Raw genomic sequence first — 23169 nt, forward strand, 5'->3', positions numbered from 1 at the left:
CCCTTTTAAAAAAAAAAAAGTTTGACTATGTCTGAGCGGGCGGACTATGTGTTCTGTGTTGTTTGCTTGTCTGTGCACTCAATAGTTTTCGCCTCCTTCTCGAACTGGCAGGGTCAGTCACTCAGATATGGTACAGCAGGACAGGTCTAGCTGAAGAGGAGTTACTGGGACGGGTTGTTTGTGGCACTTACTACACCCACCAGGGCGGGTCGGTAATCAGTGGAGGGCAGGTTCCAGTAGGCCGTGCCTGTGCTGCTTGGTGGAGTGATGTCAAGTGTATGGTGCAGGTAGGCAGGATGCAGCGGGGAGATGGTTATGTGTGGAGCTAAGATCGATATGGGAGAGAGGAGAGAGGAACAGGAGCCCAAAACATACAAACAAACAAAAAAGAATGCTGGGGGAGCTTGCCGTTGTAATGGAGAGATGAGAGATGGTTGTTTTGTCTCCCACTGGACGCTCCGTGAGGCTCCTTTCTCCTACCCCCGTTTGCTGGTCTCCGATAGGAGTCCAAGATGGTGGATCCGTGCTGCGTTAGCTGCTAGGGGACCTCTGTATGAATCTCTCCTTGCTGTCCGTTCTCTGTCAGTTTTCTCACTCCATTTGTGCTTGGCTGAGTTCTTTATCTCTTCATTTGATGTTTTAGGGTTTCAGGATTGTTGTATTCTCTGTTCAGCTTCGTTTTTCGGATCTTTGCTGTGGAGGGACGGCGTGGTGCTTCTGCCTAGAGCGCCGTTTCGCCAGAACTCCCCTAGGCAAATAATTTCTTAATGAGTTTTCACCTATATTTTAAAGTTTTGAATTTCAGTGGGCAGGTAATTGTCATTTTGTGGTCTCTATCATGGATCATTTTTAATGACTCAAGTTGATTTTTTTCATTGTTGCCTTCTCATCCCTGGGCAACAACATAATGTTTCACATTTAAGCTATTTCTGAAATTTGTATTTAACCATTAAAATGTTTTTTTGGTACTCTAATCTATCCAGATGTGACATTAACCATGTCATGTATATTTTGTTAGTAACATTCCTGAAATCTCCTTTAGAAAGTCTGCCCCTTTACTTTCTCTAACCAGAGAGAGGTAGATAAAGAAGGAAGAGAAGAAAAGGAAGGACTTTATTTTTTTCAGTTCCGCTGAAATTATAGTTTGAGAAACTGAAATGACAAGCCACAAAAACTCAAGGGAGGCATATACTCAGGGTGTAATAGTAGGACAAATATTTCTTAGTTTAACAGTCGATACATTTTTGATGCTCTGTAATGTATTCTTATGGTCGGCAGTAAGAAGAATTTAATATGTTACTGCAATATGCGTATTGTTAGTTTAGACACAAGGACAGTGGTAATGGAGAAACTAACAATGACTGTGTTGCTTATTTTGTCAAAATATGCTACCCAGCTCCAGAGTTTGCTATTTTGGAGAAGCAGAACTGGTTGATACATCTCCACTATATCCGGAAGGATTATGAAGCATGCAAGGTAAGGGATTAAACGATAAAGAAAATGAAAGGCAAGCTGTTGGGTAGACAACTAACAGTGTCTGCTATGCAGTTTGTGGCGGTTTATATCCCACTAACAGCGTATGAGCCCTGGTGGCACAGTGGTTAAGTGCTTGGCTGCTAACTGAAAGGTCGGCAGTTCGAATCCACCAGCTGCTCCTTGGAAACTTATGGAGCAGTTTTGCCCTATCCTGTAGGGTTGCTCTTAGTCGTATGCATTGTGTTTCGCCACATTTTCTCTACTCGTTAGCTTTTGCTGTGATGATACAGCTTCACAAACAAGCTCAAAATTTTAGTGGTCCTAACAGACGTTTATTTATTGCTTGTGTGTCTCCAAGTTGGCTATCATTGGCTGGTTTTGACTTCAGGTTGTGGGTCAGGTTCAGGAGTACTCTGTGGGCCAGGTTCAGGGGTGCACTGTGGGTCAAGTTTAAGGGTATTCTGTGGGTCAAGTTAAGGGGTGCTCTGTGGATCAGGTTCAGGGATGCTCCATGTGTCTTCTCATTTCAAGTCTAGGCTGGAGGAGCAGCTACTCTCTGGGATGTGTTGGTCTCGTGGTGGACGGGTATTCAACATAGCATATTATCTAACTTTTTAGTCTTTGGATAGGTGAAAAATGACATTTCATTGAGTTTTGTATTTTATTATGGGTGAGGTCAAATATCATTCATACCTTTAAAAACCATTTGTATTTGTTTTTCTGTAAACTACTTATATCTTTGGTAATGTACCATATGTTACATGATGGCTGACAGTAGTATATTTTGCAGAATATATCCTTGGTATTGGCTTTGTGTGTGTGTGTGGGGGGGGCATCATTTTTGTTTTGCTCATCAGATACTAGTGTCTAACATCTACAGGGTTGCTTGGAAATCTTTCCATAGTCTTCTTAGTTTGCCTAGTTAGATTCTAGACGGAGTGGCACAGTTTTATTTTAGGCTTTGCAGGCCACACATGATCTCTGTCACATGTTCTTCTATTTTTTTGCAACCATCACCACTATTTATTTCCAAAGCGTTTTCATCACTGTAAACAGAATCTCTGTACCCATTAAGGAGTCTTCTTTTTCTTCTTCCTTTTTTTTTAAAATGCTTTAAAAATATAAAAACCATCTTTAACTCAAGAGCTGTAGAAAAACAAGCTGTGTTGTCAGATTTAGCCCTTGGGCTGTAGTTTGCCAATCCCTATTCTAGAATAACTAGTCATAACAAGAGTTAATATTAAAAAAAAATTCTGGACTATTAGTCATTATTAGTACTCTAAGTTTCTTATGTATGTCCCTTGCCTATGTCTTTCTTTTCTTAAAGATACTTCACCACTGCTCAGAAGTATTTTTCTTCCTTTTTCAGGCTATTATCAAAGAACAGCTTCAGGAGACTCAGGGGTTGTGTGAATATGCCATCTATGTCCAAGGTAAGACATACATTTCTTGTCTTTTTACTAGAGGAGGGCACACTTTGTCTAGGTTCTTGAAAAAGTGCAAACAACTTGTGAAGTACTTAAATTCAAGTACATGTTCCTTAAAGGTCTTATTCAGTATTCTGTTTTTTGGAAATCTGAGCATAATTCTTGTGCTGGATTTGACTTAAAAAATGACTAGTACTGTTCAAAAAATTTTCATCTACTCCTTCACCCCTTTTTTAGTTTCTGGCCAGTGTTTTTCAGAATGGATGCTTGGGATCCCTGCCTCATGCAGTGATTTCAGGGCCAGAAGATGCTTTTTGAAGGGTTCTTTGTAGTCAAGCTAAAGGAGATGAGAAAAGGCTTGAGAAATTTTGTAAGGTGAGTCAGAATGGAAGGAAGAAGCCTAGAGGTGTACGGGATAAAGCAGAGAATAAGTTAAATTAATCTTAAACCAAATATAGGAGCTGTGGCTTCTGCTTTAACCTTTAATGCCCATGAAGTTTTTTTTTGATTCTTTGGAGTAAATGAATGGTTTTAGTTTACTATTCATTGCATTTGTAGTCATCAAATTAATATATAATTTTCTGACAGAATTGGTAAGATAATAGGTCATGATGACAAAAAATATGCTTTTTTATTTCCAACATCACAAGTTCCAGACTTTCAATGCGTAATAAAGACTTAAGTGTGTATATCCTTCTGAACTTAGACCTAAGAAGAATTCTGGGTTCTGATTGGAAAAATTGTTATACTGAAAACCAAAGTCTGAAGTATTACTGTATTCTCTGCCAGAATCTCCTTGTTGGGCTTAGGGTATTGATTCCATTTGTCCCTTTGAGGGTTCTCCCTGAAAACTATCAGGTGGAAGTCTAAATTATCATGATAAATAGCATTTCTGATAGGGAAGCTCAAGAATGTTCTGATTGTGAAAAGAGTTTGATAATTTTAAAAATTTTTATTGTGATAAAATTCACATAACAAAACATTTCAACCATTTCTAAGTGTACAATTCAGTGACATTAACTACATTTACCATGCTGTGCCACCATCACCACTGTCCATGTCTGAATTTTCTTACAACCCTTAACAGAAACTCACTTCCCCCTCTCACCTGCCCCTGGTAACCACTAATAAACTTTGCTTTCTGTGTATTAGCTTATTCTAAATATTTATATATTATATTGTCCTTTTGTATCTGATTTATTTCACTCAGCATGTTGTCAGGGCTTATCCCTGTCCTAGCATGTATTAGAACTTCATTTTGTTTATGTCTGAATAATATTCCTTTGTATGTGTATAGCACGTTTTGTTTATTCATTCATTTGTTGATGTACACTTGGGTTGTTTCCATCTTCTGGCTATTGTGAATAATGCTGCAGTGAACACTGGTGTGCAAATATCTGTTTGAGTCTCTGCTTTCAAGTCTTTTAGGTATATACCTAGGAGTAGAATTGCTTGGCCATATGGTAATTCTATGTTTAACTTTTTGAGGAGCTACCAAACTGTTTTCCACAGCTGCTGCACCATTTTATAATCCCACCAGCAATGGATGAGGGTTCCAGTTTCTCCACATCCTCACCAACATTTGTTATTTTCTTTTTTTCTGATAATAGCCATCCTGGTAGGTATGAAATAGTATCTCATTGTGGTTTTGATTTGCATTTCCCTAATGACTAATGACATTGAGCATCTTTTCATGTGCTTGTTGGCCATTTGTATATCTTTTTTCATGAAATGTTTATTTAAGTCCTTTGCCCATTTTTTGATTGGGTTGTTTGCCTTTTTGTTGGTGCATTGTAGGAGTTCTTTATGTATTCTGGATATTAAACCCTTATCAATGTATGTTTCCCAAATAGTCTCCCATTCTGTAGGTTGTCTCTTCACTTTGTCAGTAAAGTTCTTTGACGCACAAAAGTTTTTAATTTTAATATAGTTTATCTATTTTTGTTTTTTTGTTGTTGCTCAGGCTTATGGTATCATAGATAAATAAGAGTCCATTTAAGAATCCTAAAACTAGGTCCCAAAGCATTACCCTGTCTTTTGTTCTAAGAGTTTTATGGTTTTAGTTCTTATATTTAAATCCTTGATCCGTTTTGAGTTAATTTTCAGGTATGGTGTGAGGTATGGGTCCAACTTCTTAGGTATTTTATTCTTTTAATGCTATTGTAAATGGAATTGTTTAATTTCCTTTTGCATTCATTCTTTTTGCACATGGAGATCCAGTTGTCCCAGTATCATTTATTGAAGAGACTAGTCTTTCCCCGTTAAATGGATTTAGCACCCTTGTCGAGAATTAATTGACCATAGATGGATGGGTTTCTCTCTAAACTCTCAATTCTATTCCATTGGTCTGTATGTCTATGATCTGTGGTCTATCCTTATATCAGTGCCAGACTGTTTTGATTATTATAGCTTTATAGTATGTTTTGAAATTGGGAAGTGTAAGTCCCCTTGTTCTGCTCTTCTTTTTCAAGATTGCTTTGGCTCTCAGGGCCAATCCTCAAATTAATATGAAATTGCAAAGTGCAAACTGCAGATTTATAAATACAAATTTGAGGTTTGGCTTTTCCATTTTTGCAAAGAAGGCTGTTGGAATTTTGATAGAGATTGAGTTGGATTTGTAGATTAGTTTGGGTAGTATTAACATCTTAGCAATATTATATCATCCAATCCATGAACATGAAATGCTTTTCCATTTATTTAGGTCTTCTTTAATTTCTCTCAGTAATGTTTTATAGTTTTCAGTGTGCAAGTCTTTTACCTCTCAGGTTAAACTTATTCTTAGGTATTTTATTCTTTTAGATACTGTTGTACGTGGAATTGTTTCTTTAGTTTCCTTTTCAGATTGCTCACTGTTGGTGTATAGAAACCCAAAGTATTTTTTGTGTGGAATTTATATTATAATTTTCAAGACACCTGATTATCAGTGTAGTGGATGCTGGGAGGAGTAAGTTTGAGCTTCCTTATTAAAAGAAGCTTGAATGAGGAAATGCTTATGGTCATTAGCCATTAGAGAAATGCAAATCAAAACTACAATGAGATATCATCTCGCCTCAGCAAGGTTAGCATTAATCCAAAAAACACAAAATAATAAATGTTGGAGAGGTTGTAGAGAGACTGGAACACTTATACACTGCTGGTGGGAATGTAAAATGGTACAACCACCTTGGAAATCGATTTGGCGCTTCCTTAAAAAACTAGAAATAGAAGTACCATACGATCCAGCATTCCCACTCCTTAGAATATGTCCTAGAGAAAGAAGCCATCACGTGAATAGATATATGCACACCCATGTTCATTGCAGCACTGTTCACAATAGCAAAAAGATAGAAACAACCTAGGCGCCCATCAACAGATGAATGGATAAACAAATTCACACAATGGAATGCAACGCAATGATTAAGAACAGTGATGAATCTGTGAAACATCTGACGACATGGAAGAATCTGGAAGGGAGTATGCTGAGTGAAATTAGTCAGTCACAAAAGGACAAATATTGTATGAGACCACTATTATAAGAACTCAAGAAAAGGTTTAAACACAGAAGAAAATATTCTTTGATGGTTACATGGATAGGGAGGAAGGGAAAGGGAAATTCACTAACTAGATAGTAGACAATAATTATCTTAGGTGAAGGGAAGGACAACACGCACTACAGGGAAAGTCAGCACAACTGGACTAAACCAAAAGTTAAGAAGTTTCCTAAACACAACCAAACACTTCGAGGGATAAGAGTAGGAAGGGTGGGGGCCTGGGGACCATGGTTTTGGGGGACATCTAGGTCAATTGGCATAACAAAGTTTATTAAGAAAATGTTCTGCATCCCACTTTGGTGAGTGGTGTCTGGGGTCTTAAAAGCTTGCGAGTGGCCATCTAAGATGCATGAATTGGTCCCAACCCACCTGGACCAAAGGAGAATGAAGAACACCGAAGACACAAGGAAAATATTAGCTCAAGAGACAAAAAGGTCCACATAAACCAGAGACTCCATCAGCCTGAGACCAGAAGAACTAGATGGTGGCTGGCTACCACCAATGACCACCCTGACAGGGAACACAACAGAGAGTCCCTGATGGAGCAGGAGGTAAGTGTGGTGCAGAACTCAAATTCACGTAAAAAGACCAGACTTAATGGTCTGAGTGAGACTAGAGGAACCCCAGAAGACATGGCCCCCAGGTGCTCTGTTAATCCATAACTAAAACCATTCCCAAAGCTAGCTCTTCAGACAAAGATTAGACTGGCCTATAAAACATAAAATAATACTCATGAAGAGTGTGCTTCTTAGTTCAAGTAGCTGCACGAGACTAAATGAGCAGCTCATGTCTGGAGGCAGGATGAGAAGGCAGAAAGGGATAGGAGCTGGTTGAATGGACACAGGAAACCCAGGGTGGAAAGGGAGAGTGTGCTGTCACATTATAGGGATTGCAATTAGGGTCACATAACAATATGTGTATACGTTTTTGTATGAGAAATTAACTTGAGCTGTAAACTTTCACCTAAAGCACAATTAAAAAAAAAGTGGGGGAGAATAAATAAATTTGAGCTTGTTAACAACTTTGCTACTTGTTTCAAGGGCTACTTTCCATACATAACCCAGCTGAGGTCATATCTGATTGTATTAAAGATATTATCCACAGGGCTCTTTGATATGATTTCCCACCTCCCCTCTTCTCCGATTTTTCTCATGCCAGGGCCCTATTCTTCCCAGGACACGGTTTTATTTTTTGTGTTTTCTATTTCTTGGTAGCATTGATATTTCGCCTGGAAGGACATATCCAAGAATCTCTAGAACTCTTTCAGACGTGTGCTGTTCTCAGCCCCCAGTGTGCTGACAACCTCAAGCAGGTGGCCAGATCGTTGTGAGTATTGCAGCTTGGGAGCCCTAGGGTACTCACAGAAAACAACATGCAATGCATTCTCAGGTGGAGGCTGCTGCTGGCAGTGTGAGCACTTGATACATGGGGAATGGGCTTAGTAGATATATTGGGATTCGCTTTTAAGAGTGTGAATTAATATTAAAATTTGAGAAGATAACTAGTGTTAAGAAACTGAATATTTCAAATACTGTATATTCTAGTTTGATGGGGGGACGTTGATACTTATACATTTATAATGTGCATTTATATTTATAATGTGAATAGTGACATCTTGTGCCCTGAGTCCCTTGATCATATTGACAACCCATAGAATTTTTCCCATCTACTGATCCAACACTAGCTTAATACTTGACACACAGCTTAATGTTTGTTAAATGGATGCCCTGAAGGCTCCTGGATGCAGGCAACCTCCAAAGTCTATACAGTATCAGGCACATCCGCTTCTCAGAGTAGTAAAGTAGAGCTCATCTCCATTTTCTTACCTAAATTGTCATACCTGTTTTGTCTTGTGTGTAGAGTCCCTGTTTCCCTGTTTCTCTCCAGACTCATGATCCATTGTCAAAGAAAGAGATTTAGGCTTGGGAGGGAAGAGCATTTCCCTAATGGGTGATGATGATAAATGATGGTAGCTGTTGCTTAATTTGGCATATGATCTAGCTTGTTTCTGTTTTGGTCTATATTTGTGTAGTACACGGTGGAAAAAAAAAATTACAAAAGACTTTTCACTAAAATTAATGTAGAATGGAACCAAAGCCCTGGAACAGCTGCCGGTGCAGTCCCTACCAAAAGAGCTTTTGCCATGAAGTAGTATACAGGAGCCTCACTAGCCAAACTGGCACAACTAGCTTCTAGGGAAGAGGCTTCTAGAATTCCTTGTTGGATGGAGTATGAGTGAAATGCGGGGCTAGTGGGGTTAGTCTTGTAAGAGATTTGAGGTAATAATTATGGAAAATGTATTTCTTCCACAGATTTCTTTTGGGAAAACATAAAGCTGCCATAGAAGTATATAATGAAGCAGCTAAACTTAACCAGAAAGACTGGGTAAACAGAGAACTTTTCATTCGTTCTTATTAATAAACATGCTAATGGTTCCACTTATTATTTGACTGTCTTATGTTGTTATTATTACTGGATCTACATGCCAAAAATTGTCTTTATTTTATACTCGCAGTTGATTATTTGACTAGATATTGGGTCAGAAATCATATTTCTTCATAACTTTGCACTACTGACATGGTGGTCCTTACTGTGATTCCAAGGGCAGTTTTCTTGCCCTTGCTTTCTCTCCTTTCTCTAAAGCTACCTTAAATAACAAAACAAAACAAAAAAGCCAAACCCGTTGCTGTTGAGCTGATTCCGACTCATAGTGACCCTATAGGACAGAGTAGAACTGCCCCATAGGTTTTCTAAGGAGTGGCTAGTGGATTTGAACCGCTGACTGTTTGGTTAGCAGCCGAGCTCTTAACCACTGCTCCACCAGGGTTCCACCTTAAATAAAGGCGGATTTATTATAAGGGAATTTGAGAGATCCTATAGAACTCAAGGTCAGGAAATATAGGTTGGACTTGACGCGAACTAGAACTAGAAAACTGTCAGCAACTCTATGTCTGCTTCAGTTTTTCTTTCTGTAGATTAATCAGAAAACCTGTTGCCGTCGAGTTATTTCTGACTCATAGCCACCCTATAGGTAGATTAGGGGTCAGCAAACTTTCTGTAAAGGGCCAGATAGTAAATATTTGAAGTTTTATGGCTCCATATGGTCTCTGTTAAAACTGCTTAACTCTGCAGTTGTAGTGCAAATGATAGACAATACATAAACATTCAGGTACGGCTGTGTTCCAATAAAACTTTATTTATAAAGGCAGCAGACAGATTTGGTTTTCGACCTCTGCTGTAGACGTCTACAGACCAGCTCCAATGACATATATCCCATCATAGTGGCCTCTAGGTGGTGCTGTCAGTCCCCAAGGCCACATCACCTAGTAAATGTAGTGCTTGCAGGTAGCAGGCTGTGTTCCAAACCAGATTTCTAGGGTAAAGAATATGATTGGCTCAGGCGTTCAGGCATATATGGCCTTAGAGATGGAGCTGTGTGGCCAGCTGCCTTCTCAGCAGGGACTGTGAGTAGTCTCTTCTGAGACAAGGGCACAAAGTGTGTGGGTGATGGACAGCTCTTAGAGAAAAAGGGTACAGGGGTGGGCTGGGTACCACACAGACCCAGGAAGACCACTTGTTTATTCTGCTTTTCTCTCTCATAAGCTGTAATTTTTTTATGTTAAGGAACCCATTTTGTGGGATTAAATTTATTTGAGTTAAGTATGAGCTCTAGTAAAAAAAACAGCAACTAGCTGCGGTGCATGTTTTAAAGTCTAGACGTTGCTGAGCAACAGCAGCCTCGAGATGCCTGTTGTTTCACTCTGATATCTCCTGTGATACCTAAGCCTTTTCCCTTTCTTTTGTGTATAGGAGATCTGCCATAACCTAGGAGTTTGCTACATTTACCTGAAGCAGTTCAACAAGGTAATTTATAGAAATGGTGGTGGCAGTTGACTGGTCGCCTGGGATTTCGTTGAGGGTACATGCGTTGTTGCAGAGGTGCCATTGTTCTTTTTGTGTTATTCTTATTGCTTGCAGAGGTGCTTGGAAATGAAAATTTAGAGCGTCTCATAAACTTACTCCCATTTCCCACCCCTAATTTGTTATTATCCACCTGTTTTTTTCTGGTTTTAACAAGAAAATGAAATATTCTCCTCTCTTCTTTCTTTCCACCCCTAGTTTAATTTTCCAGTATAGAAACAAATGCTGAATAAAACTAGGTATCACAGGGTGGGCCCTTAAGTCTTACAGGTGTGGTCATGACCGTGTGAGCTATCTCGTGCTCTAACAGCAACTGATTTTAGTTTTTAAGGTCATTGGAGATTTTAAATTTTAAGTGCATCTGATTTCTGAGAGTTCTCAGTTTTTAAGATAATTTTCCATAATAAGAACTTATATTTCATTGTGATTAAGCTGTAGGCTTCAGAGAAGACAATTTCAGATGACCTTGGTACTCAGATAAAGAAAAAAATATGTTCCTTAATTGAGGGCTAGACCAAATTGTTGAGAGCTCCAAAAATTAATCATGGTGGGGCTGGGGAGAGTCCTCTTTATAAAGCTCTCACTTAGTGGTTGTCAGGTTTCATTATCCTTTCCCCATTGCTGACAGGACTGAGAACCTGAATGGGTTAATACCCATTTGACACTATTTAATTTGCATCAGTTTGAAACCTGGTGCACTCTAATCTATTCCTCAGGGGTGTGAAAAAACAATCTGCACTGCAGCCATTGAGGTGTAAGTGTAACTTTTTCTCCTGTAAGATATGTGTTTGTGTATATGTATGTTTGTGTATGTGTGTGTGTGTGTATGTGTATATATATAATTATACACACACACATATATATTTATTTGTGTTTAGTAGGCCCCTTAGATTTTCTGGATAGATCTACATACAGTTTTATAGTTTTTTATATGTTTGGCTGGAAGATTTTTCTCTTCAGAGAATATTCTAAGCAAGTACATTTCTATTCATAGGATTACTCTGAGCCCAAGGAGAGGCGGAATTGGTCTTTGGTTGGACCTGTACTGATGAGAAGGAGAATTAGATTTCATGTACAGCTAATAGGCTAAGCAAAATGTAATACCTGGCATTTATATAAACACTTGTTGAATCAGTGAATGACTAAACGAAGCCCTTTTGATCATCTACTAGAATATAAGCTCTTCCAGAGCAAAGAGATTGTTCGTTAACTGTAGTATCCTTAGCACCTAGAACAGCAGGCACTCAATGGATGTTTGTTGACTGAATAAATAAGAGCCATTCACTCATTCATTATCATATTGGTGGGGAAATGAGGCCCACTCTGGGGAAGGTTGCACAGTTGGTCAGTGGTGCAGCTGGAATCAAGTTTGGTGCATTACTCTAGATTGTACCATAATGTTTCCTTTGACTTATGACGTATGAGTCATTGATGAATATCAAGAAGCAGAAAACACTCAGAAAGGTTAATCATCTTGTATAAACTCTCCCAGGTGGCTCTAGAGGCTAACACTCCATGTTGCCAGCTGTCTTGTCAAGGAGCACAGTTTTAATAGGTTTTGGTTCTTCAGCTAGTGGGGGCTGTTTTCTGAAATGTGATGTTACTACCTTAGTAGTGTAGGAGCTCTGTCTCTACATTAGCTGTACAAAGCCATGTCCTTTTACCTCTGAATGGTAATGACTGGGTCCTCTTTACTCCATCAACCTTGTTAGGCACAAGACCAATTGCACAATGCTCTACAGCTCAATAGGCATGATCTGACTTACATAATGCTGGGGAAGATCCACTTGCTGGAGGGAGACTTGGACAAGGCCATTGAAATCTACAAGAAAGCAGTGGAGTAAGTATGTTTGTTTCCTTTAGGGCAGTGAGAAACTAAAAAACAATGGGAGCAGAGATGTGAACTCCCAAGCCTAAGAGAAAATCTGTGTGACTGATTACTGTTTGTATGAGTTAGAGTAAAGGTTAATCTAAAGTTAGGGTTAAGAGATCCCAATGGATTCCATAAAGTAGATTTCTGTTTCTGATGTATCAGTATGGCCAGTTGAGGCTAGCCAGGCAGCTCTGCTCCGCAAGGTCAGTCAGGGATCCAGGTTCCTTGCTTATTGACACATTATTCCTTAGATTGTTGTCTTCAACTACGTGGTTGAAGCTGGATGTGGGGAAGGGGTGTGGGAAGCTAACCACAGGATAAGCAGCTTGTAGTAAGTTTTAAATGACCCAGAAGTGGCACACATCATTCTGCTTACATTCCGTGGCTCACAGGTAGTTACACCTAGCTGCAAGGGAAATGGGCAGGCACGTGCCCAGACGCAGGAGACAACAGATTTTGGGGTTAGCTGGCAGTCTGCCATTCTGGTTTTACACTTTAGAACAGATCTTGTGTTTCCAGAGATATTATTAGGGACAGAAATCTCCTGATGAAGTAATAAACATCTGGCCTTCCTATCATGAGACCAGAAACTTGTTTTTCATTACGTCATTAACGGAGGCCACCACCCTGTTGATAACAGAACTGTCTGACCTTACCGTGATGGTGTTCCCTTTTTAAGGACGCATGCCGCTTGTCCTTTCTACTTAGGGTCTTGTCTTTGTTTCTTTGAAGTGGGCAGCTGTAGCAGAATGTATTAGTGTTTGATCACTTAATAGAATGATTTGTGGTTCAAGGTCTGTTACTCCTGATAATTCAACTCTGAGCTGAGGTTTCTATTAATTTGTTAATTGTCTTTCCTTTCTACTATGGTAGTAACTCTTCTGGTTATATTAGTCACTGTACTGCTTTTTCAATTGTCTTCAGCCACGTTGTGCATCTAAAATGACACAAAAACCCCTTGGTTTGTTAAGCTTTACAAGGGGCTTTTGTCATCAAGTTTATATGGGCCAGTAGGGAGGAACATGTAGCGTATGTGAACATGTAGCGTATGTGTATTGCCTCCCTGCCTGTGAAGCTGGGTGGTAGCTCTGATCCTGGCCTTCTAAAAGTTGGCTCTCTTAGATTAGTGTACGTGAATCCCAAGACATTCTTCCAGTGACTGGTCAAAGACAACTCACTGAAATTCTCAAGGGAGAAGAGGGGACAGCAGAGCATTTGGTGCCCCACTGAGAATGTAGAGACCATTGTTCATGATGCGCAGCTTTGGAAAGAGTTATCATGTTTGGGTCTAGGGGACACGGATGCTGCCAGAATCATAGAAGCTACTTACTTGGTTTTGGGGAGGGAGGTAATCAGAGGGATATTTATTATGGCAGAAAGTGAAAGACAAATACTCAATTGAACCGAGTAAGCTCTGGTTGGCCAGCTCAGGCCTCCCCTGGCTGGGGCTTTGGATCCTCTTGTTCTGGTCTTCCCAGAGGTACCCAGTGCTCTGCCTCATTCCTTAGGAGCAGGAGACATGGTTCCTTGCTCTTTGGCTTTTTCACTGTTGAGACTGCCTGATGATCTGTAGTCAGATCATCTCAGCTCAAGAGTTACTTTGGTTTTGTGACAAAGAAAAATATCAGTGAGGAATTGGGAAGACAGATAATTTTTTACTTCGCCAATGTTGATTCCCAAAGGCCAATGGCTAAGTCTTTCCTCGGGCTGATTCCTGCATCTCTTCTTTAGTTTGGCCATTTAGTATGGCTTTCTGTTTATATATGGTGAGCAAAGCATGAGGGAGATGCTTCTTGGGATCTTAAATTACACAGACCTTGTGGCACTGAGCACAGAAAAAAAGAACTCCAAAAGAGGGAGCTGGTTAAAACTTCTGTGTTCTAGACTGACTTGGCTCATAAAGCATTGTTCTTAAATTCTGTCTCTGTAATCCGGAGAGTCACACAGACATTCCATAGATTATTTCTTCACTCATGGCCTTTGACCCTCAGCAAAGGCCCTGAAAAGGAGTCTACATTGTAAGTCCCATATCTTGCTTGCTTGAGCAGTTAGTTCTCCCTATGGCCAGGGTTGAAATGACTGACTTTTGAAGGAAATTCCCAAATTGCCTTCGTGAATCTGCATGGGGAGTGGGGGGCTGACCTGAGTCTCAGGCGCTGCGAGAGAGCAGATTACTATGCGTGTGTCTCAGTGTCTCTCACACGTCTTGTTTCTCTCCGTGCATAACTCATCTGTATTTGCAGGTTCTCACCAGAAAACACAGAGCTCCTTACAACTTTAGGATTACTCTACTTACAGGTAATGAAAACTCTACTCATTCACACACTGATGTTAGAAATACTTGTGGATTTGTGTGGATGGTGGTTTCCCTGCATTTTGACATTACTTTGACACATTTTACCAATGGTCGTTTGAATCTTGCGCTCTGCATTTAGTATTTGTCCACTAAAGGAATTAACTAAATTTTCTGCATTCAAGTCGGAAGCAATTGTTTAGGCCCAGTGCAATTCTAATTCTAACTTCTAATTATAATTCCAACCAAGGAAAAGGCATTTATGAGAACTGTTTGGTCTGGGGATGGGGGTGAAGGGCTGTTATTTTCTTATGGGGGAAAAACTGGGATAAAAGCTAGCACTACCTAGGGCTTTGGGGCAAAGGCCATTTCTGTTGCTTCTTCTCCGAGCCAGGGTCCTATAGGAAAGAGGAAGTAGGGTCCTATAGGAAAGAGACAAAGAATGTAGTTTGATACTAGAGTAAGGAGAATTCCTGAGTGCAAATGGGATTTGTTTAGCTCCATCATTTCTCTTTATCAACCTGAGGATCTGGGGCCCAGGGATCTCTGAGAGGCCTCATCTAGCCCCCACCGTCCTCTCACCAACTTCCCAGTGATCCTGCCTTCATCTCTGCCTCTGTGGTGGCCTTTATGTTGATTTTGTTTTTCTTTAAAAGGAATCAGGAGCTTAACCCAGTGTCCATGGGTCTCCCTGGGCTTTGGGTTGAGAGGTTGGCCCCAAGGGAGATGAGGCTAACTGATCCACTTCCTGCCAAGAGACATTAATGTGAAACAGCACTAATGTGACAGAGTGATAGGTGGTTACTGCAAACATACTATCGGGACAAATCAGCGGAGTAGGGAAAACCACAGATATTAGGGGGATTCTGGTTTTCTTTCTTTATCCAGTGTCTATAGTTCTTTTTTTGTTAATGAGACTAACAAAAGTCTGGGTGTGTCTACTTGGTGTGGTCGGCCAGACTCCTTAACTGCCATCTCCTCTCTGATGTGAATTCTCTGATTTGCTTTTTCTCCAAGCTTGGCATTTACCAGAAGGCATTTGAACACCTTGGAAATGCACTGACTTATGACCCTACCAACTACAAGGTACTGCAGGCTGTCAAATCCCAGAGCCTTCACATAGCCGGTCTCACGGCTCCTAGAGGTGGTCTGACTCCAGAAAGCGAGGGGATAGCTTCTGCATGTTGAATGCCTGAGAAATAATCTGTTTCTTAGATGATTTATAAAATGACTCTATTTATTTGAAAATATTGTAAAGTGTTGGTGCTCTGCTTATCTTCTGAAAGAGCACATTTGTGTAATTGTAGCACTGGTATAGTTTATGTGTTGCTTGGAAAATTAGCAAAGCTTCCACAACTACTGTCAAAAATAATTACGCTGAAATGGCTCCCAGATTCCTAAAGAATTTGAGATTACAACCCTTGTCCAGATGTGACTTTGGGGGCAAGAAAGATGATGATCAAGTGGATGAATATCATTGAGGGAGATGAGAGAGACTATGTATTCAGGATGCAAACTCAGTCCTGGGCTCGGAAACCGTATCAGCCTGACTTGGTCACCTCCTTGTTTGCCAGGCTCCCCACCTTGACACCTTTCCTTAGAGAAATGAAAGGGGCTGGACACCTGAAGCTCACACACCCTCTGTCCTGTGGCAGAAGGAGCTGTATCTTCAGTACCAAGGACAGGTGTGTTTAGAGGTGTCCCGAGCACTTGGTGTACTAAGGAGGAAGTGCAGGGAACAGATTCAGGGCAGTTTTGCTTAAAGGGCCCTGATAAAGCTAGTGACGTTTTATCTTTTCTTTTTCTGTTCTGCCCCAAAGAGAGCCACAGTGGAGTGGAGGGACATTCTTCATGTGTGTTTGTCCCAATAGCTTGAATATATTATATATGTCCCTGGAAGAAGTTTTTCAGTCCCATCTATGCTGATGGGCTGCTGAGCATCCACATTCAGGAAGGCCACTTCACTGCTAATACAGCCTTTTCAGGATTGACTGAAGTATTAACCTCCCCACACCCCATGTTTCAGGCCATCTTGGCAGCAGGCAGCATGATGCAGACCCACGGTGACTTTGATGTTGCCCTCACCAAATACAGAGTTGTAGCTTGTGCCATGCCAGAGAGCCCCCCACTCTGGAACAACATTGGAATGTGTTTCTTTGGCAAGAAGAAATACGTGGCAGTAAGTGTCTCCTCAAGCTCTTTGTGTTTGTGCATATAGCTACAGGGTTTGCCGAGCTTGCCCCCTCTCATCACCTGTCCCCTTGCTCCTGCAGGCTATCAGCTGCCTGAAACGAGCCAACTACTTGGCACCCTTCGACTGGAAGATTCTATATAATTTGGGGCTCGTGCACTTGACCATGCAGCAGTATGCGTCAGCTTTCCATTTCCTCAGTGCGGCCATCAACTTCCAGCCAAAGATGGGGGAGCTCTACATGCTCTTGGCTGGTAAGAGACACTTACGTACAGAACTCCCTCCCCTCTCTGCAATGAGGGAAAAGTGAATTAAATCATAGGAGGCCAGGGGCTTGATACCCCATCGTCGCCGTTCCCTTGCAGATACTGTAGGAATCTGGATTACTCTCATAAAGCTTGAAGAAAGATTTAAAAAGGGAATTTCACTCAGAGACCCAACAGGTTAAATGGAGATCATCCCTAGTTCACCTCCTTTTGCCAATTTTTTTTCTGTTGGCTTGACCATTTATTTTTATATGTACTGAGCCCAACTAAGTCCCAGATTTCATAGAGTACTGAGAGCCTTTAGGTGGGGTCCTGCCTCCACCATTTTCTAGCTACACCTCATAGGACTGATATGAGGACTACATGATTAAACAGTGAGTATTAACTTGTTTTTGTTGTGGCTGTGTAACTGGTCCATTATTGTTAATGTTGTTAATAAAATTAGTCTCTGGGTGGTCATTCTAAGTCACGCTATGTTATGTTGAAACCCTTATCTCCTTTGAGCAGAATGGTATAGAACGTGGCTCCTTTCCTGAAAATCCATTTTATTCCATACAAATTCAAAAATTGATCACAAAAATTAATGAACATTAATTAAACAAATGCAAACTTTAAAAATCTATTGTGTAAAGTCAAGCATGTAAAGTACTGGCAATATGCTTTCTGGGGGATATTTTTTCATATGTTGAGCTTACTAAACTTCTTAAAATATAAGCCCAAAAGCAGTTTCCATGTCCTCATTGGTAGTGGTCTTCAGATATTTTTGTTTTCTTTTTGTCATTACTGTGGGGTTCTTATAAGAGAAAGGTAGCAAAAGCAGATTGAGTGGTGGTGATCTGGGGTTTGCTTGGATGCAGACAGCCAGTATTCTAATGGGGATATAGAAATGTAAACAAATAAGCCATGCTGTAAGGCAGCAATTCTACCTTTACAAGGTAGAGATGGCCTTCATGGTGGGTTTTGAAGGATAAGCTGGAATTCAATAGTGCGGAATACAGCAAGGGATGTTTCAGGCCGAGGAGCCACTGTGAACAAAGGCACGCAGCTATGAAATTGCGGGGTGTGCCCTGCAGTTGGTGGCAGTAGTGGTATATGTTGTGGTGGGAGATGAGTCAGGAAAGATAGTTTGGGGCCAGATTATGGAGGGCCTTGGTACAGCGCAAGGACTCTAGACTCTATCCTAGAGGCCGTGCTTTTCAGACTGGATTCCCAGATTTCCTTGGGAGTGGGTGGTAGAAGTGAGTGCCTGGTCAGTGGTCAGGTGAGTTGAGCAGGGCTTCAGAGCAGTTCTGCTTTTGTTTGCTTTATATAGCAGGCTTCCAGGAAACACTGAGTTTAAGAGAGGGGGTTCTGTTGCTAAATAAAAGTTTAAAAATCACAGTTATAGGTGATGGGGAACTAATAAGGATTCTTACATAGGATAGTGACATGGTTAGATTAGTCTGTGTACCTGCGAGATACCTGGCGGCATTGTGGAAGGTGGAATGGAGGCAGGTGGGGACATTGGAGCCACCGGGGAGAAGAGTTGGAAAGCCTGAAACGACTTGGGCTTGAACAAGGGCAGTGGCAGAAAAGGAATTGTACAAGTAGGATATGTAGAACTTGACAGCTGATCAGCTGTGGAGAGGGATTGTTGGAGGAGATAACACTGGGTATCTAAGCTGAGTGACGGAGTGAATGGTGGTGCCCTGAGCTGACAGGGTGAAGGAGGAGCTCAGGTGGGAGCTGAATAGACTGAGGTCTTGAAACATTCCTTTTGTTTTCTAAGCTGGGCTCTTCAGCCGCAGTGCTCACTTTCTTTGTTGCAGTGGCTCTGACCAATCTGGAAGATGTAGAGAATGCCAAGAGAGCCTATGCAGAAGCAGTCCGCCTGGATAAGTAAGCTGCTCCGTTGGGAATGGTATTGGGGAGGGTTGGACTCTCCAAAGCCACCAGGTGGCGCCATAGCACTGGTGCTGGCTGAGTGAGCTCAGCTCAGCTCTGCGGCCTTTGTACAGAGGCCTGAGTGGAGAAGGATATGGCTCCAGAGCACAGTGACTCAGCAGGAATTGACACTGGCTCTTTCTGAGAGAATGTTTCCAATCTCAAGTTTAGTAGTCAGGAGATCGGAGAAAGTCACAGCTAGCAGTGGGCTGGATGATATGGTGGGACTCTGGGTTTAGTTTAATCTAAGATAAACTTGACCCCTCCAGGATTTATTTCACTGGCATCTGCTAGAAAGCAGGATTTTTTCCAGTTACCATCAAGTCAGCTCCGACTCATGGGACCCCGTGTGTGTCAGAGTAGAACGGTGCTCCATAGAATTTTCAGTGGCTGATTTTTTGGAGGTGGATCACCAGGGATTTCTTTTGAGGTGCCTTTAGGTGGACTCAAACCTTCAACCTTTAGGTTAGCAACTGAGCATGTTAACCATTTGCACCACCCAGGGACTCCAGAAAGCAGGGTAGGGATCCCTTTCTCAACCCTGCCCTGGGTAGTCTCTGGAAGGCTGAGATGTCAGACTTGGTCCCAGTTCCTGCTCTGCTGGTTGGGCCATTAATTCCTTGATTCTTCTCTATAGTCCACACTGCACGTGTGTCCCCACCTTGCTGGGTAATAGAAGACTCTACTTACCCAGTTTTGTTTTGTTTTTGTGTAATAAAAAGGATCTCTAAATGACTGTTTGTTGCAAAGCCCCAGCTCCTTAGATTCCCTCTCTATCGGCCACAGGTGTAACCCTTTAGTAAACCTGAACTATGCTGTGCTGCTGTATAACCAGGGAGACAAGAGGGGTGCCCTGGCCCAGTACCAGGAGATGGAGAAGAAAGGCAACCTGTTCAAGCACAGCAGCTCTCTGGAGTTGGACTCTGAGGTATGCCTTCATTAGCCCCTAGGAGACACAAGTACACTGTCAGGAGACTTCTGAATCAAGCCCGACTAATCCCACTGTAAGGTTTTATAGGCTCATGGCTGTTTCGGCTTTGATGTGGCTGGCAGCACGAGTTCTTCAATGAATAGCAGCCTGAGAAAAGCTTTCCTGGAAGAAGATAATAATAAAAGGAAGTTCAAGCTTCCTGAGTCATTGTCACTGATATTATAGCTCATCTGAGTTTAGATCTGTTTCTCTCTATAGCTTGCTCCCACTTCTTCTCATGTAGGAAAAGCAGGAGTTTACCCCAATAATGTACCACACTTGAATTTTTGGGTTTTGAGATCCTATATTAAACTCCCTTGCCATCCGTTCAGGGCAATCTGTGTTCTCTGCTGTTTGAGAATGATTTCCTTGCAAAAAGTACTTCTTCTCTCAAATGCCAGGAGCAGCTGTCCCTATTTCAGCTAAACTCCCCTAATGGAAGGCCTAGGAACAGTTGGGTAGGCTTGTCTCTGCCAGTCATGCCTGTGACTCTTTTTTTCTTCCCATGTGGGTACAAGATGGTGGAGATGGCACAGAAGTTGGGAGCAGCTCTCCAGGTTGGGGAGGCACTGGTCTGGACTAAACCAGTGAAAGATCCCAAATCAAAGCACCGGACCACTTCAGCCAGCAAACCAGCCAGTTTCCAGCAGCCTCTGGGCTCTAATCAGGCTCTAGGACAGGCAATGTCTTCAGCAGCTGCATACAGGAAGCTCCCCGCAGGTAGGAGGCTGCACAAAGCTCCACGAAGACCTAATGGGTCCCAGCTGCACACGGCAGCAAAGAGACTGCAGCTCTGAGTGAGGCTTGTACCTTTCATACTCAGAATATCTCCAGTGTAGTATTGCCCAGAGGAGAAGAAAGCCACAGGGTGGCCAAATTGGCACTTGTCTCCTCAAGGCAAGCCGTGTAGTAGGTAACAGCTGCTGTCAGGCTTAGTTGGATATCACTACACCGGCTCTTTACGGTTTTTATGTTTCGAAATACATTGTTATGGTACATTCTGTTACCTAGTGTTGCTTTTATTTTTACTGCCTCATCATAAGTTGGCATGGTGCGGGTAAACAAAGATTTCTTTCACTGACTCGTTGAGGGCAAACTTGACTGTTGCTTTATTTCTTCAGTTATGGTCTCCCTCATGGCTGTAAAGATACACCACAGTCCCACTAGTCCCAGATATACGGGATTTCTTCTTGAAATTTAGCAGTAAAAATAATGATTTCTTCTGAAATTGTGGAACTGAGCATTCAAGCTGTTTGTTTTGTTACTAGGTGCTGGAGGAACACCCCAGCTCACAAAGCCGCCGTCTCTTCCTCTGGAGCCAGAGCCCACCGTGGCAGCAAGTCCAGCTGACGCTACTTTTTCAACTGAAGCATCAGAACAAATAAGAGAAAAATGATGACCCCAGAGTAGGGGTTTCTTTGGCTAGGATGTACCAGATTAGGAAAGGTCGCGCAGCACAGGCAGAGCGTGGAGGCCAGCACCATTCCCTGGCACCACAGGACCTAAATAGAATGTTACGATGATCAGGAGCCTGAGGCCATTGCAGCCCCCTCCCACACCCCTCCCCCGTGAGCCCCATCTTCTGGGGACTAGGGAGAAGACAGTCCAGGAAGATCCTTTAAGATTGAGAGCAAGGCTTGTGGTTCTGTATGTATGGAGCTCCCAGAGGCAGCCGGGCACGTGGAGCTGTTTGCTGTTGAAAGGACTTTTATCTCCTGGATGAATGACCCCTTCCTTTGTGCAAGGAAAGGCTGAGCCAGACCTCTGCTCAGTAGTCCTGGGATGATGAAGCCTTGGCTAAGCTATATTAGCCCCTAACACAAACACAGATCTTAGATTAATAATCCAGCTCTAATAGTCTAAAAGGAAAAAAAAAAAAAAAAAAAGATGGAAACAGCTCTTTCACTGAGGCCCAGCCTGGTGAGTATCCCAGTTGCATTTGCCCAGAGGGATTGCAGAAGTCCCTATATTCTGTTCCTGAGAGGGGTCAGAGTTGAGAACCAGATCATGTCGGTATGATCTTAAAAAATAACAAATAAAGTAGGAACCAAGGGCTGGTCTTGTATCAGCACCAGGGATATTTAAAAAAAAAAAGAAGAGCTTCTTAGCTGAGGAATTTTATCTAAGACAATCAGTGTAACCACTGACCAGATGCTATCATTATATTATCTATATGTCATTTTTAAAATAAAGATTATGTATCCTCATCATCCTTTAGGGAAAGTTGTTTTTCAGGTATAAAAATAAAAAATCACAATAAAACTTTTAAAAAGAGCCTATGATCATGGCTTTCCCTTACCTGTTTCCAAGCCTAGTTTGAAATTGGAGGAGGAACCTCACGGCCAAGTTCCTCCTTGGTGCCACCATGGCTTCTGCAGCAGCCCTGATGGATGTTAGGCCAGCAGTTCGCTTACTGGGGGCCAGTCCCCATTTTGCACTTAAAGTATCCTTCAGTCACCATCATTGAAGGTAGACTGACCTATTGTCAAATCAAACTATGTTTGTGATTCTTTATATTATGACTGGGTCTGTTTTGACATTGTAATTGAAGAAGCAGCTAACTGAGCAGAAGCCTCTCAAGTTCTGATACCTTAGAAATAAACAGCAGTGTGTCAGAATGATACCCTTGCCCATGTAGCAGGTATGTGGCAGTGCTGGGATTGTACCTGGAACAATTGAGAAAGCTCACTTTTACATCTGTGTGGAGTCGGGTCTGCTTGTTACTGAAAAGGTGTTGATGAGCTTGTAAATTAAGACAGAGTTGGAGAGAAGAAGGGAGGTATGAGAGATTTAGGAGCAAAAATTAACAGAAATTGGAGATTGATTGGATACTGCAGATAAAATTAGATTGCAAGAACAGATGATAAAAATTAGAGCAAAGGAACATTGGGGATATAGAATGGAGAGTTGGAGTGTAGTTTTAGACATGTTTATCTTTTTTTTATTTTTTCCCCGTATAAAAATTTATACATACATTGTTATGTGACTCTAATTGCTTTCCCCATACTGTGACAGCACACTCCTTCTTTCCACCCAATTCTCCATGTCCATTCAACCAGCTCCTAACCCTCTCTGCGTTCCCATCTCACCTCTGGACAGAAGCTGCCCATTTAGTCTCTTGTAGCTACTTGAGCTAAGAGGCACACTCCTCACGAGTATCACTTTATGTCCCACAGTCCAGTCCAGTCCCTGTCTGAAGAGGTGGCCTCAGAAATTATTTTAGTTCTGGACTAATAGAGAATCTGGGGGCCATGCTTTCCGGGGTTCCTCCAGTCTCAGACCATTAAGTATGGTCTTCT

The 23169-nt window shown here is 41.7% G+C and overlaps 1 protein-coding gene across 1 annotated transcript in view; it reads left to right on the forward strand.

The window, feature by feature from the left end:
• BBS4 (Bardet-Biedl syndrome 4) overlaps positions 1-21333 on the forward strand; it is a 50614-nt gene extending 29281 nt beyond the window's left edge. The window contains exons 3-16 of the mRNA XM_004374725.2: positions 1397-1476; positions 2846-2909; positions 7648-7759; positions 8746-8818; positions 10244-10297; positions 12067-12194; positions 14471-14525; positions 15538-15606; positions 16547-16699; positions 16794-16965; positions 18786-18855; positions 19687-19828; positions 20389-20590; positions 21139-21333. Of these exons, the coding sequence (XP_004374782.1) occupies positions 1397-1476; positions 2846-2909; positions 7648-7759; positions 8746-8818; positions 10244-10297; positions 12067-12194; positions 14471-14525; positions 15538-15606; positions 16547-16699; positions 16794-16965; positions 18786-18855; positions 19687-19828; positions 20389-20590; positions 21139-21266 (1502 nt within the window). The 3' untranslated portion in view covers positions 21267-21333. The remainder of the gene's footprint in view (positions 1-1396; positions 1477-2845; positions 2910-7647; positions 7760-8745; positions 8819-10243; positions 10298-12066; positions 12195-14470; positions 14526-15537; positions 15607-16546; positions 16700-16793; positions 16966-18785; positions 18856-19686; positions 19829-20388; positions 20591-21138) is intronic.
• Positions 21334-23169: the final 1836 nt, after the last annotated feature.

This window comes from Trichechus manatus, unplaced genomic scaffold, assembly GCF_000243295.1.
Source record: "Trichechus manatus latirostris isolate Lorelei unplaced genomic scaffold, TriManLat1.0 scaffold00030, whole genome shotgun sequence".
Taxonomy (NCBI): domain Eukaryota; kingdom Metazoa; phylum Chordata; class Mammalia; order Sirenia; family Trichechidae; genus Trichechus; species Trichechus manatus.